The sequence below is a fragment of the Sinocyclocheilus rhinocerous genome, unplaced genomic scaffold, assembly GCF_001515625.1.
Source record: "Sinocyclocheilus rhinocerous isolate Xijiao unplaced genomic scaffold, SAMN03320098_v1.1 scaffold269, whole genome shotgun sequence".
NCBI lineage: Eukaryota > Metazoa > Chordata > Actinopteri > Cypriniformes > Cyprinidae > Sinocyclocheilus > Sinocyclocheilus rhinocerous.
This window is the reverse complement of record NW_015652298.1, coordinates 630,626-648,031: the sequence shown is the minus strand read 5'-3', so window position 1 is coordinate 648,031 and position 17,406 is coordinate 630,626. Positions and strand designations below refer to the sequence as shown.

Sequence of the window (17,406 nt, the reverse complement as noted above, 5' to 3'; positions counted from 1 at the left end):
TATAAAATAGTAGTAGTATCTCATTGTTACTAAAATACCACCAGTGTACACTTCTGTACCAAGGCTTGAATAATTTCAAAATCCCTGTTCAGATTTTGCTAGCCTGAAATTAATTTAAGTAGCCTTGAATAAACATCTTAAAAAGTCTTGATAAACATCAAATTCCAGACCATTTTTAAGAAAAAGGGATGAGTCAAATGAATAAATTATAATATTAATTTAAAACATATACAGTATATCTTATATCTTACTGTCTTAATTGTTTAAGGCCGGGACACACCAAGCCGACGGTCGGGCTAGTTTGTTTGGTGTGTTCCACTCATCGGCTCTCGTCGGCGGCAGTTTGTCCGATTCAACATGTTGAATCGGCATCAGGGCCATCAACGTGAGTGAAAGCTCTGATTGGATGTTCAGTTTAGCAAACGAGCCAGTGCCCGAGAATTAAAGTGAAAGTGATGAAAACGAGCACGTAAATGAAGGCGGTACAGACAGAAGGCTGTTTAAATGTTACGTGATCTTTCCCAATCATTCTAATACGCGAATGTTTTCATAACAACATGAGCCGCTTAAAATGATTAAAGTTATCAACGTTACTGATATTCAAAATGGTAAGCAAGTGCTGCTTTGTTTACGTTTCTTATATCTGCGTTTATCTCGTATATCTTTGTTTCGGTTTCTCTTTTTGAATGATGAATATATACTATTGATAGCTGATAAGCAGAACGCACATGTTAATTTGCCGTCGGCTGTAGTCTGTGCGGTGTGTTCAAGCACAGCTTTTTGGATTGACGGTGCCGACGTGAAACGACAACACCATCGGCTTTCGTCGCTGCTAGTTCTTTGAAGTCGGCTTGGTGTGTCCAGGTCTTTAGAAGGCATATTAGCTTCTTATCAATCCACCGGTTCACATTTACAAGTGTGTGTTGCTGCATTAAAATATGGGTCAATTTTTGCATTGATCTGAACAAAAACAGCAGAGGGCTTATTGAAAATGCAAATTCATTCTCTGCCAATAGGTGGCGCTTTTGGAGAATCAGAAATAATACGGTAAACGGCTGTACACAAAGCAGCGCTGCGCTCATAAACGCTGCTTTATCAGGCATTACAGGCAAGATAAAATGAAAATGCCATCAAAACAGTCGGTTCCCTTCAGAGACACATATAAACATACCCGCGCGGTTACGCTGTGCTTTGACTTGAAACGCGTAGCGCTCATATTTATTCAATGAAATCATAGCCTTTTGAAGTTTATAATCATCACATTAAGCTACAAAGTGATTCTTTCCGTCCCCAAATTTAAGACCTCTTGAAATTATAATTAAGACTTTTCTTATACCATTTAAGGTATTTAAGACTTTTATGGCATTAAATTTGACACAACTTAAATGCAAGACTTTTTAGAGCTTTTTAAGGACCGGGAACCCTGTATAAAGCCCATCGGGCAGTGCGGTGATGCATTTTGGTAGCCGATTGGAAGGGACAATAGCCCCAGGACTGTAAACACACTTGACAGGAAAATAAGCTGTACTTCATCATCTGTCATTACTGCAGTTGTTTTCTTGGTGTTGGTGAGCATGCGGCCCGCTGCGGTTCCCCTCAGAGGAAACAGCGCACAAAGTGAGATGTGTTGCTTCCACTTGTGTACATCCTCTGTGAAACTCTCATTTAGATTTTGTGTGGGCATCACCTTTATCTCTCTCTCTCTGCAAGAGGAGGATTGGGTGCTTTTCATACTGGCTAAGCTGTCGATGCACTTCTGCCCACAGTAACATTCGTAAACTTTGGCCAAACTTGCTGACAAACAGTGTTTCGGGCAAAATGACAACCATTAATTACACTTCCGTTAAAAATTTTTTTTTTTTTTTGAAAAATCATCTCAAATGTTCTCCAAGGCTCCATTTATCTGATAAAAATTTCAGTTAAAACAGTAATATTATAAAATTTTGCAATTTTGAATGCATTTTTTAAATAGAATTTATTCCTGTGATGCAAAGCTGAATTTTCAGCATCATTACTCCAGTCTTCAGTGTCACATGATCCTCCAGAAATCATCCTAATATGCTGATTTGCTGCTCAAGAAACATTTTTGATTATCATCAATGTTGACAGTTGTGATGATTCATATTTTTGTGGAAACATGTTATATTTTTCTGGATTATTTTATGAATAGAAAGTTCAAAACAACCACATTTATTTGAAATAGAAATCTTTTGTAACATTATAAATGTTATATAATAATGTTATATAATATTATAAATGTTATATAATAATATAAATGTAACATTATAAAAACTTTCTTCTACACTGGAAGCTCCTGTCGTCAAGTCAAATTCCTTGTGTGTGTAAACATACTTGGTAATAAAGCTCTTCTGATTCTGATTCTGATTCTGAAATATTTTTACACTGTACCGTATTGTAAACGTTTGTATCGTAGTGTACATCTAAATACAATATTTTTAATAATAAAATAAAAATACATTATAATATTACATACAATATAAATTTATATATATAAACATATAAAATTTAAATCTATAATAATAAATATATTTTATATTAATTTTATAATATTATATATTATATTACAAACTTGATCATCATGAAATTAATGAACGATGAGGAGGTGGGTCTTATTTATATCCAAATAGTTATAATGGTAAATAATAATCTACATGGAACAGAATCCAAATCTCCAAAGTGTCACAATAAACTATTTAAATCATTAGGATTCAGACGGATTTACTAAGAAAATGTTGTTAGTGTGCCTGTCGCTACATGTGGAGGAGACTTTTGTCAAATAAGTGGGCAGATAGAGTATTTTATGTCTGTTCATTAAAGTATATACTGCAAAAGACAGTGCTGATTTATAGGTGTATATATATATATATAGCTTCAGCTATGCAGAACTGTGCAGCTTAGATGGGCACTATGAAACTGGTCCAAAGAGGAATCAAACCTTCATCATCACACACAAGTCACACATATGACTGCAACATTTCATCAGAGTGCTGTGTTTTGCTCATATTACACTGCAAAGTACAGCTAGTGTTTACTACAGTCCTGGACTGAAGCTGCTTGTCGGTTGCCACAGTTCGCACTTCGCACTATGAAAAAGGATGAAGAGTCGATCTGTTCAGGGATTTGAGTGTTATTAAACACTAACATCTGTAAGACAGACAGACAGACAACACCAGGGAACATGAATGCGCGTGCATGCAGGAAAATGGAGGGAGGGAGAGAGAAACAGAGAGCGAGTAGGTGGCTGTGATCCAGCATAGAGTTTCACCCACGCTCAAACAGAGGCTGCACAGATTCCTGGACTCTGGCCAGAAGGCAAAAAAGGCTTCTTTTTTTTTTTTCCTATGCAAAACACGTTGAGTGTCTTGACAACAGCAGGCAAATAAGATCATTCGTACTTACCGTATGCCTGCTGAAAACACAGGCATGCATTTTTGAGGGCGTGCGACATTTATGGGGATTTTTCCGATAGCGATAATTAAACAATATTTTGCGGAGTGTGTTTTTGTGTTGGTACTTTGGCTGCTTTAGACCTGTTGTGGATAAATGACGCTAAAACTGCCAGTAGGTGGCGGCAAGTCTGTCTTAAAGGGTTAGTTCACCCAAAAATGAAAATTCTGTCATTAATTACTCACCCTCATGTCGTTCCAAACCCGTAAGACCTTCGTTCATCTTCGGAACACAAATTAAGATATTACTGATGAAATCCGAGAGCTCTCTGACCCTCTCATAGACAGCAAAACAACTGCAATGGTCCCAGGTCCAGAAACGTAGCAAGGACATCGGTAAAATAGACATCAGTGGTTCAACCATAATTTTACGAAGCTACGAGAATACTTTGTGCGCAAAGAAAAAAAAAAGACTTTATTCAACAATTCTTCTCCTCCTCATCCCGTCTGCAGTGGTGCGCCGCCATTGTGGAGAGTATCACGATGCATGCGCTTGCTTCCGGTTCATGTAAACGACAATGAACGCAAGCGCTGCAGACAGGATGAGGAGGAGAAGAATTGTTGAATAAAGTCATTATTTCTGCTTTCTTTGCGCACAAAAAGTATTCTCGTAGCTTCGTAAAATAATGGTTGAACCCCTGATGTCACAGAATATTTTACCGATGTCCTTGCTACGTTTCAGGACCTGGGAACATTTCAGTTGTTTTGCTGTCTATGAGAGGGTCAGAGAGCTCACGGATTTAATCAATAATATCTTAATTTGTGTTCCGAAGATGAACGAAGGTCTTACGGGTTTGGAACGACATGAGGGTGAGAAATTAATGACAGAATCTTCATTTTTGAGTGAACTAACCCTTTAATGAGTGAATTATTCATTTAAAAGACTTGTTCAAAACAGCTGATTCATTTAGGCAACTGTCATTATATACACTGAATCATTGACTGAAATGATTAATTCAAAAACAGATTGATTCAGGAACGAAACACTGCAGTGTTGCTCAGACATGCACAAATGTGCTGTTTGGAACAGCGGACAATCTAAAATGCAACTCACTAAATATTAACTTGGCAGAAGCTATTTACACTAACTCCGCCCACCAACGTGTGATTGGGATAGTCAACACTACAAAAGACGATTGTCAAACCACAGCTCCAGTGGCGTAGATGATAAAGCGCGTGCCGTCGTCTTTTTAACGCGATCGACCCGAGTTCGAATCCACCTTTTGCCGAACTTTTTTTCCTCCATTTTCAAATCTCATATCACATCGGAAATGCATTTATTTTCAATATAAATGAAGGATATAATCAAAAAGTTGAAAATAAAGTATCGGGTAGGTGTAGGGAGGGCTTTATTGTCCCAATAAGGTAGCGTCCATTTAATAATTTGAATTAAAATTATAATTTACACTTAATATGTTATTATTGCATTCTGTTTTATAATGTACTACAAAACTGACCTGCAGATTATTGCCACTATTTGCAATAAGTAGTATAAACAGCAGAAAATCCTGATATTTTAACAGTGTAAACAGAGTCTATAGCTATTTGCACTTACTGTAAATAGCATATCGCTCAAATAAATACTGCTATTTTCACTTAGTGCAAACAGTCGCTGCCTATAAGCTTCTTTTTTGTTGAACTGTTGTATAAAATCAATATCACATTTGCGATCACGCTCACATGCTTATCTTCAGGAAAAAAAAACAAAAAAAAACAAACTCTTGCTCGTGTGATATTACTTAACTATATCATATCTTAATAAAATGTAAAATATAGATAAATATAAAAAACAAAAACCCATATTTTTGCTATCATGACATGAATTATATGGGAATTCTAACTGCATACTAAGGCCCAATCCCAATTCTATTTTAGCCCTTACGCCTACCCCTTGTCCCTTGAAACGAAACCGTGTCAAGGGGTAGGGGTGAAAATATTCCCTTAAGAAATGGGACACCACTACTATACCGTTACACATCATCATACGTCATCTAGCTCCTACAATACACACACTTATACTAGGGCTGTGCAATATGGACAAAAAAAAACCTATTGCGGTTTCTTTGATCAATTTTGCCTCAGATGTTGAACTAGATTTGTTGCGCCAAGTTCACATGACTGACACGCACATGCACGCATATCGGAATTCACACAGCTCACACATTGAGCAAAGAAACTTGTCAACCCTGCCCCGCGACTTTTATTAATAACGTAGTTTAAAAAACTGAATCGCTACATTATATTTTCCAGCAACGCTGTTTTGAAGTAAACTCACTCATTGTAAAGAGAGACGCACAGATGCGTGTACACACAACTTTCATCTCTCTCTCAAATTGGCAATATTTGAGAAAAAGGTTTAGCGATTTCTAATTATCGGGGGGACTAGCCCCCCTCAATGTCTATGGTGATTATCGCCCTGATCAGACATGAAAATATGTTGTGGCATTATCGTGCAATCAATGATTTAACATTAGCAAACTTTATTTTTTGGCGATTTTTTGCAAAAAAAATTTTTAATAACATGACCGTAAATATGAACACACGATTGAATGTAACAAAAAAATTAGAGGGGAGGAAAATCTTACGTAAAAATCTTACTTAAATAAAACAGAATACGAAACGTGGAGCGCAACATGTACATTATGCATTTCTGATTTGCAGTGCAGTGCATTATACATTTATAATGCATAATCTCTCCCCACTCCCTCATTAGCTCACAGACAACCTATCAATAGAGTTACATTACACACAGATGAATCTCCCACTGGGATCTGTGCTGGCAGAGCATGTGAGGATGCTATAATAGTCATGAACGAGGAAGTACAGTCAGGAAGTCACAGATTATGTGGGAAAAAATACAGTACAAGCCTGTCAAAAGAGGATCCGCATTGTACATGTAGGTGAAATAAAAGAGCTGTAAACATCTCTTACATTCTCGTGCTTCATGTGTTTGAGGAGCTGCAGTTCTCTGTATGTGCGCTTGGCGTGGATGATGGACTGAAACGGCCGGGACAGCTTCTTGACGGCGACCCTCAGGCCTGACTTTGTGTCTAACGCGGAGCTGCGGAAAAAAAGAACAGCACATTATGGATTTGATCAACATCACAGACTGCAAGATTATCGGAGAGTTTACTCCAAGATTCACAAGCATTCCAAGGAAAAATAACTGTAGGAAAGTTTTGTTAAGAGAAACACAAGAACATTCATAAAAGGCTATGTTTGAAATCGTTAGATCATTTGAAATGGAATAAATGGTTTAAAAAGCATGAAATGCTCAACTGCCGTAATAAAAGTGGCATGTTTTCATACAGCAAGAGTGAGAACAATAATTCTCATATACTATTTTTGTTTGTTCGAATTTTTGAAAATGAGAACAGTGGTTGTAAGGAGAGGTGGTTGTTAGGACATTGCTTTGAGGTTGCTAGGGCGTTCTGTTTTTTTTGGTCCATTTAACAGTCTACAAGGTGCAAGTCCATAATTATTAATACTGGCACTGGCTACATTCAAATGCACATCATTTTCTGATTATGGGGGAGGGGCTTTAACTTGATCCACAGCAATTGGAATATTCCTGTAAGCATGTCATTTGCATATTCTGAACAATCTGAATAAAATACAGAAGGCTGCAGTCACTTTAAGACCTAATTAGGGCTGGGTATCGTTTGTTTGGACATCTTAGATATAAACGTAGGGCTGTGTGATATGGACAAAAAAATACTATCACAATTTTTTGATCAATATTGCGACTTCCATTTTAATCATGATTTTGACACAATATTTACTTACATACACACACATGTAACATTCTGCTTGCCCACATATATGAAGTAGATGTGTAGTATTTCACATTTTAGATAGCAGTAGTAAACTTTCAATTTAGATACCACAGCAAAAACTACTAACCTAAGTAATATAAAGAGCACACATTATTAAATTGAAAACAGGAACAAAATAAGAACAACTAAAATTAAAAGTAATACCAAATAAATACAACAGAACAAAGATACAAATAAATAAAACAGTATTTAATTTAAAGGGGTCATATGATGCTGCCAAAATGAACATTATTTTGTGTATTTGGTGTAATGAAATGTGTTTATGCGGTTTAAAGTTAAAAAAACATTATTTTCTACATGCTGTACATTATTGATCGCGCACGCTCAAATCGCGATTTTATGACGATTTCGATTAATCGCACAGCCCTAACTTATACTTATACCTTCTTATGCACACACACACACACACACATATCGGAGATCGTGCAGCTCACGTATCCAGGAGCAAACAAACTTGTCAATGCTGCCTCGCGACTTTTATTAATAACAGTTTAAATACTGAATCGCTACATTATATTTTCCAGCAACGCTGTTTTGAAGTAAACTCACTCATTGTAAAGAGAGACGCACAGATGCGTGTACACACAACTTTCATCTCTCTCTCAAATTGGCAATATTTGAGAAAAAGGTTTAGCGATTTCTAATTATCGGGGGGACTAGCCCCCCTCAATGTCTATGGTGATTATCGCCCTGATCAGACATGAAAATATGTTGTGGCATTATCAAATCATTCTAATATGCTGATTTATTATTAGAATTATCAACAGTTGTGCAGCCAAATATTTTTAAGTTACGCCTTCTTTCTTTGCGTGAACGTTTGGGCGGCGTTATGCAAATCTTCTCACATCGTGACGTAGACATGTGGGGTGTGTTAGAACGAGCCGTTTTAGGTAGGTGTGGCTAACTCTTAACTTTTATAAAGAATATCTCTTTGGATTTGAGACTTTAGTCTTTGCAACTTTACAGATCTTCTTTATGCACCAAGAGCTTGTAACACTCCAAAGAGAAAGGAAAAATTGAAATCGCATCATATGACCCCTTTAAGTATTAAATACATTTCTTTCTCAACTCTTTATGTTAACTTAAGACCTAAAAAAAAAAGCACAAATTCGGTGAGAGGCGGCTTAGAAGAGAGTAGATGAGTCATGCTTTACAGTAACAAAAAATATTAATTTCTACCTTTTGCTTTTTCATCTTATGCTGTATTTTTCAGCACACATTTCTCCAGCTGTGAACTTATATGGCAGGAATGGGGCGACTTAGGGGTTTGGGGATTGGGACAACAGTGGTTGGTCATTGTACAATGAAACTTTTTTTTTTGTAGATAAGCTCATGGATTTTATTATTAACTACCTCAGACAGACCAATGCTAAATGCCTTACATCTACAAACCAGAATATTGTCTGAATCTGGTTATGGTTATTACATTTACATGCTTCTTAATTCAGAAAGTGACCATATTCTGATTAATATAGGAATATTCCTGTACTGAACATGTTCATGCCTTAGCAAGAACCACTAATAACTATAATTTCCACAAAATGTCACCCATAGTACAATGTTCTGCTCGATTCACAAAATGCATGGTTAGGAAAACGTCCTACCAAACGGTATCCAGCCCCAATTTCATTTTCCAAACAACTTTGGAACAATGGAAGCGCAGTAACCATGGCAGCCCAGGCTGGTGTGGTCAGGAGAGCGAACAGGCTTTCCAAGAAGTGTAAGTATGCCAGTCTCGCAGATGGAAGGAGACAAAGTTTCTTGCACTATTAGCATTCTCCAAAGAACACACCTCGCCAAAGCGTCTGCCGGCCCAGACAAATAATAACACACTGTCACAGACCAAACCACAAGAAACCATCATGGAAAAAACATCAACTTACAGTACAACATACAAGCGCTCTAAAACTAATCAGCTAGGATTACAGCTCAGCTTGAATGAATGCATCCACACATATACACATTTAATATATTGCATCCATACACATATAACATTGTAGCCTATATAATATATATATTTTTTTTTTTTTACTGTGTCACATGCCTGAAATGATTGTATATTCACACCCCTGGAAAAAAATTGGCCTCATAGGAACACATGCAAATTTTAATGATGCAAAAGAATTGATAAGACCGTAGATAAATCACGATCAGGCATACAGTTTCGACAGACACACAATGCCAACAGTGAGGTCAAAATCTGTACAGCTTTACTGTTGAGTCTTGAACAAATGTTGCTCTTCTCTTACATAACAATCGGTGCATGACTCAATCTAGCTTGACGGGGAACTAGGCATAGCTGAAGCCTCTCCACTGCAGACGCTAAAGGGTGTGGTGTTTATGGGAGATATCTACTTACAAGCATTGTGAACAGGCTGAGCATTAGGAACAGTTAGAGTGATATACAACGGCTGGGTCGTTGTGCTGAAACAGAAAACAGCTGCACGCTAGACAGCAACCAGGTACAGGACTGGCGTTCCACATGCATGGGTTTGATCCAAAAGAAAGATCTAGCAGAGAGAGCCGAGCCAATGACTCAGTGCTGATTGTGAAACATGGGAAACCACCACAGTGCGCAGGAAAAGTCCCATTTCTCTATCAAACCAGGACACGCTGACACAGACCATAATGGACATTGTGATTAGTGATGATGAAGCCTCAAGCTCTTCCTCTGTATTAATTCAACTCAAAAGATAAATAAATCACAGCCTGTGGTCATTTACAGCTCATCAGAAATTTAGCGTTTTAACGTTACATGCTAAATTTAAAGACAACATAAAATCAAAACTGAAAATTCGTATTTTTTTTTATGGAATATTGCAGCGTTTATTGTTAATCATTTATGTGTTCACGTCAATATATTTTTGTGATTCAAGTTTCCTCAATCTTTTTTTTTTAAAGGTGACATATCATGAAAATCTGACTTTTCCAGGTTGTAAGTGCTATAATCAGGTCCCCGGTGCATCTACCAACCAAGGAAATGTGAAAAAGATTAACCCAGTAACTTTGTTTTGGTAAGCCTTTTTCTGCAAGCGTCTGAGAAAACGAGCGCGTCAGATTTCGCTCCCTTGGTGACGTGACAAAGGGATCTCATTATAATATTACCGCCCCTTAATCTGTAAGTTTACACCCACGGCGCCGTCATTTTGATTTCGCAAGCGACAACGGTGTACCAGCTCTAATGCCATGGTGAAAGTTTGAGCAAAACACACTAACTGTTTTGTCTTTGGCTGCACAGACAAGCACAGAACACTATTTACAGTCCTTTTGTAACTCGTGTGTTTTTAACGTAAACTTGTGTGTGAATGAGAACTTAGTTTAGTCTACTCGCATGCTGTTGACAGCCGCTTTCTGTCCGTGTGCTTCGGATTCCACTCAAAATAGGCATTTTCAAAATGATATTATAAATGATCTGTGGAGTATTTTGAGCCGAAACTTCACAGACACATTCTGGGGACACCAGAGACTTATATTACATATTGTAAAAAGGGGCATAATATGTCTCCTTTAAGTTTTTTAAGTCAGTGGAACAATCATTTATTTTTCTAAGCTGCTCGTTGAATCCTAACTCTCAGTATCAGTGGAGACTCCAGACTGTTGACTTTGCAGTACAAACACATAATATCTGAAAAGAGACATGGCAGTTTTATCACCTATTTGTCTACATTAACCATTGCTGCTTGGGCCCATGCTCTTGCAAACTATTCTAACTCAGACTTTTACGCATTTAAAAAAAAAAAAACTCTGAAAGTTGTCAGAAGTTGACATTGAAATGTTTCTTTACAGCCTATGGTTATCCGTTTACTTCTGCCAATTGTATTTAGGCTTAAAATTCAAAGCTGTGTTTTTTCTGTGAAGATTATCATGAAGAATGAGTAAGAATCATCAACTTTTGTCGGCCACAGAGCTTATTTTCAGCAATAATTGCATTACTGTAAACATTTTTTGTTACTTTTGTCATGAACTGACTGAGGTTAACTATTTTATGTACTGAACGTGGAATGTGCCTTCAACACAATGGCAAGGGAGACAGTTGTGGATTCAGTTCGACCTCGCCTAGAACACGAACAACTTGTGCCAGAGCAAGAAAAACAAACCCCAGCAAAACAGGCCTGAAGTAGGCCAAAGGAGTTTCTAGCGAAGAGAGTCAGTCACTGTGTTCGCTCTGCTAGAGTGAAGAAGAAAAAAAAAAAACTCACAATGTGCTTTCCCTCTGCTGTTTTTATCGAACATCATGTTCTTGACAAATGCACTCGGATGATAAACACCACTGTTTCTCATTCAAATAACGACTCTGTGTTTTACGGATGGATTTTCTCTCTGATCCAGCCGCTTCAAGAGAAAACCCCAAACTTCCAGAGCGCCGCAGTCAGTGCCTTCTGGCAGAATCCACCTCTATTCTGTCAAACAACAAGACCTGAACAATGTGGGACATTTGCAAACACTCACAGCCTGGAAAGTCATGAAATTTCTGTGCATCACACAGACTAAAAATCCCACTGGTGCTCCAACAAAACACTCCTCTAACAACCCAAACAGATTTAAACATCAACTGAACAATGTTATAGTGGTAATATAGGTGTCTGGTCCTCAAATTTGATTGGCCAGGCGGCATGATGTTTAGTATAGAGTGCAACAGTCAGGTTTCTGAAGGAAAAATCCCATTCAATTTTTTTTTGCGTGTATTATGATAGGACAGTTTAGAGGTGAGGCAAAGTGGGAGAGAGAGAGAGGGGCAGTATTGGGAAAGGTCCTTGAGCCAGGATTCAAACTCAGGACTGAATGTCGGCGCGCTGCCCACAAGGCTATCGGCGCCGACAGGGAACAGTATTGCAGAATGTTTCTTATCTTGCTTATGATGCGATTTCAATTTTTCCTTTCTCTTTGGAGTGTTACAAGCTCTTGGTGCATAAAGAAGATCTGTAAAGTTGCAAAGACTAAAGTCTCAAATCCAAAGAGATATTCTTTATAAAAGTTAAGAGTCAACCACGCCTACCTAAAACAGCTCGTTCTAACACGCCCCCACATGTCTACGTCACGATGTGGGAAGATTTGCATAACGCCACCCAAATGTTCACACAAAGAAAGAAGGCGTAACTTTTATTCTCGCTGTAGTATTGCTGTTATTGTATAGTATTGTAGCCTTTAAGATACATTAAATTTGTATTTTTCGCAAATTCGCATTACAGAAGCAAATCTTAACTTGATTTGGGATTCTTATCCTATCTTATGAAGTTGTATCTGATCTCTAGTTAGGAAATCTTAAAGGGGTCATATGACGTTTCTAAAAAGAACATTATTTGGTGTATTTGGTGTAATGCAATGTGTTCGCATTATCAAGTATGACAATCCACCCTCAGCTCTGTTACCAAGCAGCCAACACTGCGCGAGCTGCTGATGAGGTAAACAATATGAATAAAAAACAGTGAGCTTTTAATTTCAGTGGCGCGGAAATGGAAACTTTTAATACGTTCGGTAGAAAAGGCAAAGCCGATACTATTTGGTAAGTTTTCAGCGTCGCTCACTCACGAAGACAAAGACAAAGACAGGGAGTGGGGCAAGAGTTGGCGAAAATGTGCCTTTCTACCATTAAACATCTCCGTCCTTCATTTGCAATTATTAATAAATGTAATACCATTGTTGGACAGCGCAATTGTAAGCGTTTTTTCCATTAGCTTTCAAATATGGCAGGCATAGCAGATCCCGCCATTGTCGTTGCCGGGGTTGTGTACGTGCGCGTGGGGCGGAGATATCAAAATAGGGGTGAGGTCTAGTTAGGGTCTGTTTTGGTGCTTTCAAATGTCAACATCGTCTGGCAAAATTCGCTTAGTGCACCTTTAACAGCAACTACAAGGTTGTTCATCTATGATATATGCTTCTGTTGAAGACATCAGCCTGCATTATTCAACTTATTTGAAATAATCAAGTTCAAAAGTGGAATTCCAGGTGAAAAACTACATTACCCATGATTCTGCAAAGAACTCTCCACCAGTCAGAGAATCGAAACATCCCACAAGAACTCTTTAGTGCCCGCCCGCTCTCATCGTACTTATATTTGTATATATATATGAAGATTTTGCAATAAACATACGATGTTATTTCTAATTAACATCTTCAGATCAAAATTTATAGTTTTTTTAATTTAATTTATCTGTGGACTTTTAACTCTTTCTCTGCCATTGACAGAATTTTCCAGCTTTCTGTGTTGACAGAAACAAGTGTATGTACAAGCAGATGCATATGTAAAATAACATGTGATCGTCAAAAATTGAACAGCATATAAATCAAAACTGCCCAATGTTACCGAAATAAAATGTCGACCCAGGAATAGTGGTCGACCGATATTGGTTTTTTGACAGCCGATGCCGATATCTTGGAAAGCAGGGTGGCCGATGGCCGATATAATTGTATTTATTTTAATTAATATTTAAGAAATTTGAAATCATTTGAAAATGGATTCAAAAATAAATTTGTAAAATAAACATACTTATACTTTAGGCGACAAAGTATTTTCCACAAATAAATAAATATTTAATAAAAATATAATTAAAAAGGAAGTAAACTGTAACCAACAGAGCACTCAGTATTCTGGGAAGTTTGTGTGCATTGGGAATCATATTTTTTCAAATAAAGCCAAGGTAACACTCATTTTACATACAGCACACAGTGAAAATTACATGAATATGACAGTGGGCAAATGCATAAAGCTCAGCATAATTTGAAATCACGAATTTAATGTTTAAAGCATTCAATTTGCACTGAACGAAAGTCACGCAGAGAACACGCGATCATGCAGGTCACATGCACACTTCAAAAGATCTCACAACTAGATTTGACTAAGTTTGCAAGGTTTGTGAAATTTAATTTTCATTAGCAATTCAAAGATTTGTTTAAATTATGTAAATGCGTATTTGCTGAATGCTGACGGCAAATGAGAAAGTATTAAAATGTTTGCCTTTCTATTGCTAATAATATAAAAGCAATCGTTATAATACTTTTTGTATACATTTTAATTCCTTTGTTTAACAGTTCTATTGGATTATTAGACCGACTTCTATCCGTATTAGACAGAACTGTTAACGACGATGGCGAACAAGAGGGAGAACGTGAGCACTGTGTGCTCAGGCGCTGCCGCTCTCAGCGCCGTCAAAATAAAAGTCCCGCCTCGAACACATCGGCCAAACAGAAAAACTTATCGGCCGATGCCGATATTTGAAAAATGCCAAATATCGGCCGATATATCGGTCGACCACTACCCAGGAAGTTAATTTGATTTTTTCATTACAACACTTCCTTCAGTGAAGCCTTTGTCTTTTTGTACAATTTTCAAATACTTTTTGTTTCAAATCTAATTTTGTAATAATGTTGTGATTGACCTCATAGCTGGTTGGCTTGGTTCATGGCTTATAACTCCTTAACAAAGACTTAAAAAAAAAATCCCAGTGGAATAAATGAATGGGAAAATATATAACTGCTCCAAGGTGTTTCACTGTTTATATGATTCCACTTGTCTTTTACAGCGGTGCAGGCCAGAGTATGTGAGCGGAGTTGACTGAAGCAGATTTTTGGAAAGCACCTACATTTTCTCCTTCTCAGAGTGGGTGGGAAAGGGAAAAAAACGGAGTGGATTCCAGAACGTTTTGAGCAAAGGTTCTGTTACATACAGATTAAAGTACACACGCTGTCTGGTGACACCCTGAGCAAACTATTTATTTGATACAGAAAAAAAATATGTATGGCGTGCACAAGATGCCCTGTTCTCATGTCAGGGTTATAAAAAGTGGCTTTACAGAACGAGTGCTTCCTGTATGCCAAGAAACACGTGGCAGGAGTGCTACAGCTTCATGCAGGAGCAGCAATGATTGACAGTGAACACACTTGAACTGCTTGATCTACCAGACTTGCAAATGTCTTGGGAACACACACAATGGAGCTCTATTTATATCTCTGCCAGAGGACACCGCTAGGACAGTATCCACCCACATTATTAGGGACTGTCCAGGAAAACGAAAGAGACACCCTCCTCCAGACATATCGAGGCCCGTGGCTCGTCCTTGATGTCAGCAGCAGCATGCAAAGCAATGCTGGCTTTTCCTTCCTGAAACCCTCAAAGCCACATGCCAAACATTTTTGCTTTTATTGAACCTTGCATTAGCCAAACACGCACAGATACGACGAGCACAATCAATGGATTTCCTGCAGAGGTTTGGTCGCCGCTTGATGTCTGATGTAAAATCTGGGTCCTGAAGGAAAACCCCTAATCTAGAGCTTTGGAGTAAATGATGTAATATTTAGAAGAGGTTTCTAGCAGAGGCGCAGTGGTGAGGAGAACACCTAATCCTGGAGCTATGAGTCAGAGCAGAGAGTGACAGCATTCTGTCCTCATGCACAGACCTTCACTTCACTTCACTTCAACCCAATCTTCACTCAGGGGTCGTTCAGTTTTTTGGCCAAGCCAATGTTTTCTCATGGTTTAAATTAGAGATTTCTGATAACATTTTTCTTAACCGATTTATATATGTACTTTATCCATTTACATTACTACATTTTTTTTACAGATTATTTTCATGCATGATTGTCTTTTTATATTAGATGTAATATCCCAAACAGAGGCTAATTACATTTTTGTCATATATTTTTATTTATTATTACGTTTTACTTTTGTTTTATTATTTATTGCCTTTTTACACAATAACAACCAATTACTACTTTGTTTATATTATTATTTGTATATTATTCATTTATACTATTTAGCAAAATAATTATATTTTATTATAAGTTATAAATTATTTTATGTATGATTTTCATTTATACTAGATGTTTGATTATTTATATTTAGTTTTAATCATGTTTACATTTAAATTATTTTATTGGATTTTTACACTATAAACACACAAACTTGAAACTTATTAAATTATTCAAATTAAAATAATTATTAAATTATTAAAACTTCAAAAGCCATGGTGTTAAGACTAAGAGTGCCCTTTGCTGTTGTAAGACCTTTCTTTTGCAAAAGAGTATGTTCTGGCTCAACTTGCAACGCTGCACCATGACTTTCTACAGACAGACCTGGAAAACACGCTGTGGATCAAACGCAAGAGGCCCGAGCGGCCAGATCTTGTCATGCAAGAGTTTTAGGCACGACATCCAGTGAGGTTATAGATATTTACCACACGGTTCCATAAGCTCCAGAACCCACGGGCGACAAGTTCTGGTAGCGCTCCGGCACCTCCCATATGGTCTTATTGAGCTCCTGTCGATAGAAAGTCGGTCTCTCCTTGTGGGACATTCCTGTAGTTAGAGGAGTGGAAACTTCTGTGCTGCTCTCTTGATCTCAGTGCTTGATATACACAAACAAAAAACAACTAAACAAAAGCGCAAGCTCCGCGTTCACAATCCAATCATGGCATCGGTCAAATGCATGGGCGCGAGCGCCGAAGATCGTGCACAAACTCCAGCTCTGCTCCTCGAGGAGTCGCTGGGTGCCGAAGCCTGAGGTTCTTCTGCGGATGCCTTTCTTTTCTGTTACAGGTTCTCCTCTGACTAACACGCGTGACGTCACTGCACAAGGGCAACTCTCGGGACTTCGCCCCAAACCTCGCGAGAGCGAGAACTTTTGTTTATTATGATTAATGAATATTAATTAGAAGCAACGCCAAAACAAGATATGTATACAGAGTAACTGTATAAATTATGTTGTCAGCAGTAAAATTAAGTAAATAAATAATAAAACACATGGTGTTGTTTGGGCGCGACATAAACAAAAACTTGGCAGTGGAATTTTATAGCAACTGAAATTAAAGTGCAGAGTGAATAGTTAACATTGCATCACTGGCATTTAAACGATCTCAACAGCACTGATTTAAATATACTTAATGCATTCATTGGATCACATAACCCTCCTGACACTGACATTACTGACTGTTTTCTAAAACTTCGAATCAATTCGTAAAGTGATGAATGCTTGCTTCGCTGAGGACATCTGCTGGGCAAACACGTGTAAACGCAAAAGAAAGCCTAAACAATAGTACAATTCTTCGGAGAATTTATTTGCGTTAAATTAAGGGTTCTTTAACCCAAGAAGACCCAAATATAGAAAAACA

At 37.6% G+C, this 17,406-nt stretch overlaps 1 protein-coding gene across 2 annotated transcripts in view; it reads right to left on the bottom strand.

The window, feature by feature from the left end:
* The window catches only part of mapk14b (mitogen-activated protein kinase 14b), a 38,815-nt gene extending 21,964 nt beyond the window's left edge, over window positions 1-16,851 (bottom strand). The window contains exons 1-2 of one of the 2 annotated variants that reach the window (XM_016520368.1): window positions 16,474-16,851; window positions 6,399-6,528 (exon numbers count right to left, since the gene is read on the bottom strand). In XM_016520368.1, coding sequence (XP_016375854.1) covers window positions 6,399-6,528; window positions 16,474-16,592 — 249 coding nt within the window. In that variant the 5' untranslated portion in view covers window positions 16,593-16,851. The remainder of the gene's footprint in view (window positions 1-6,398; window positions 6,529-16,473) is intronic. The other variant, XM_016520367.1, reaches the window with a different exon arrangement.
* Between the last annotated feature and the right edge of the window lie 555 nt (window positions 16,852-17,406).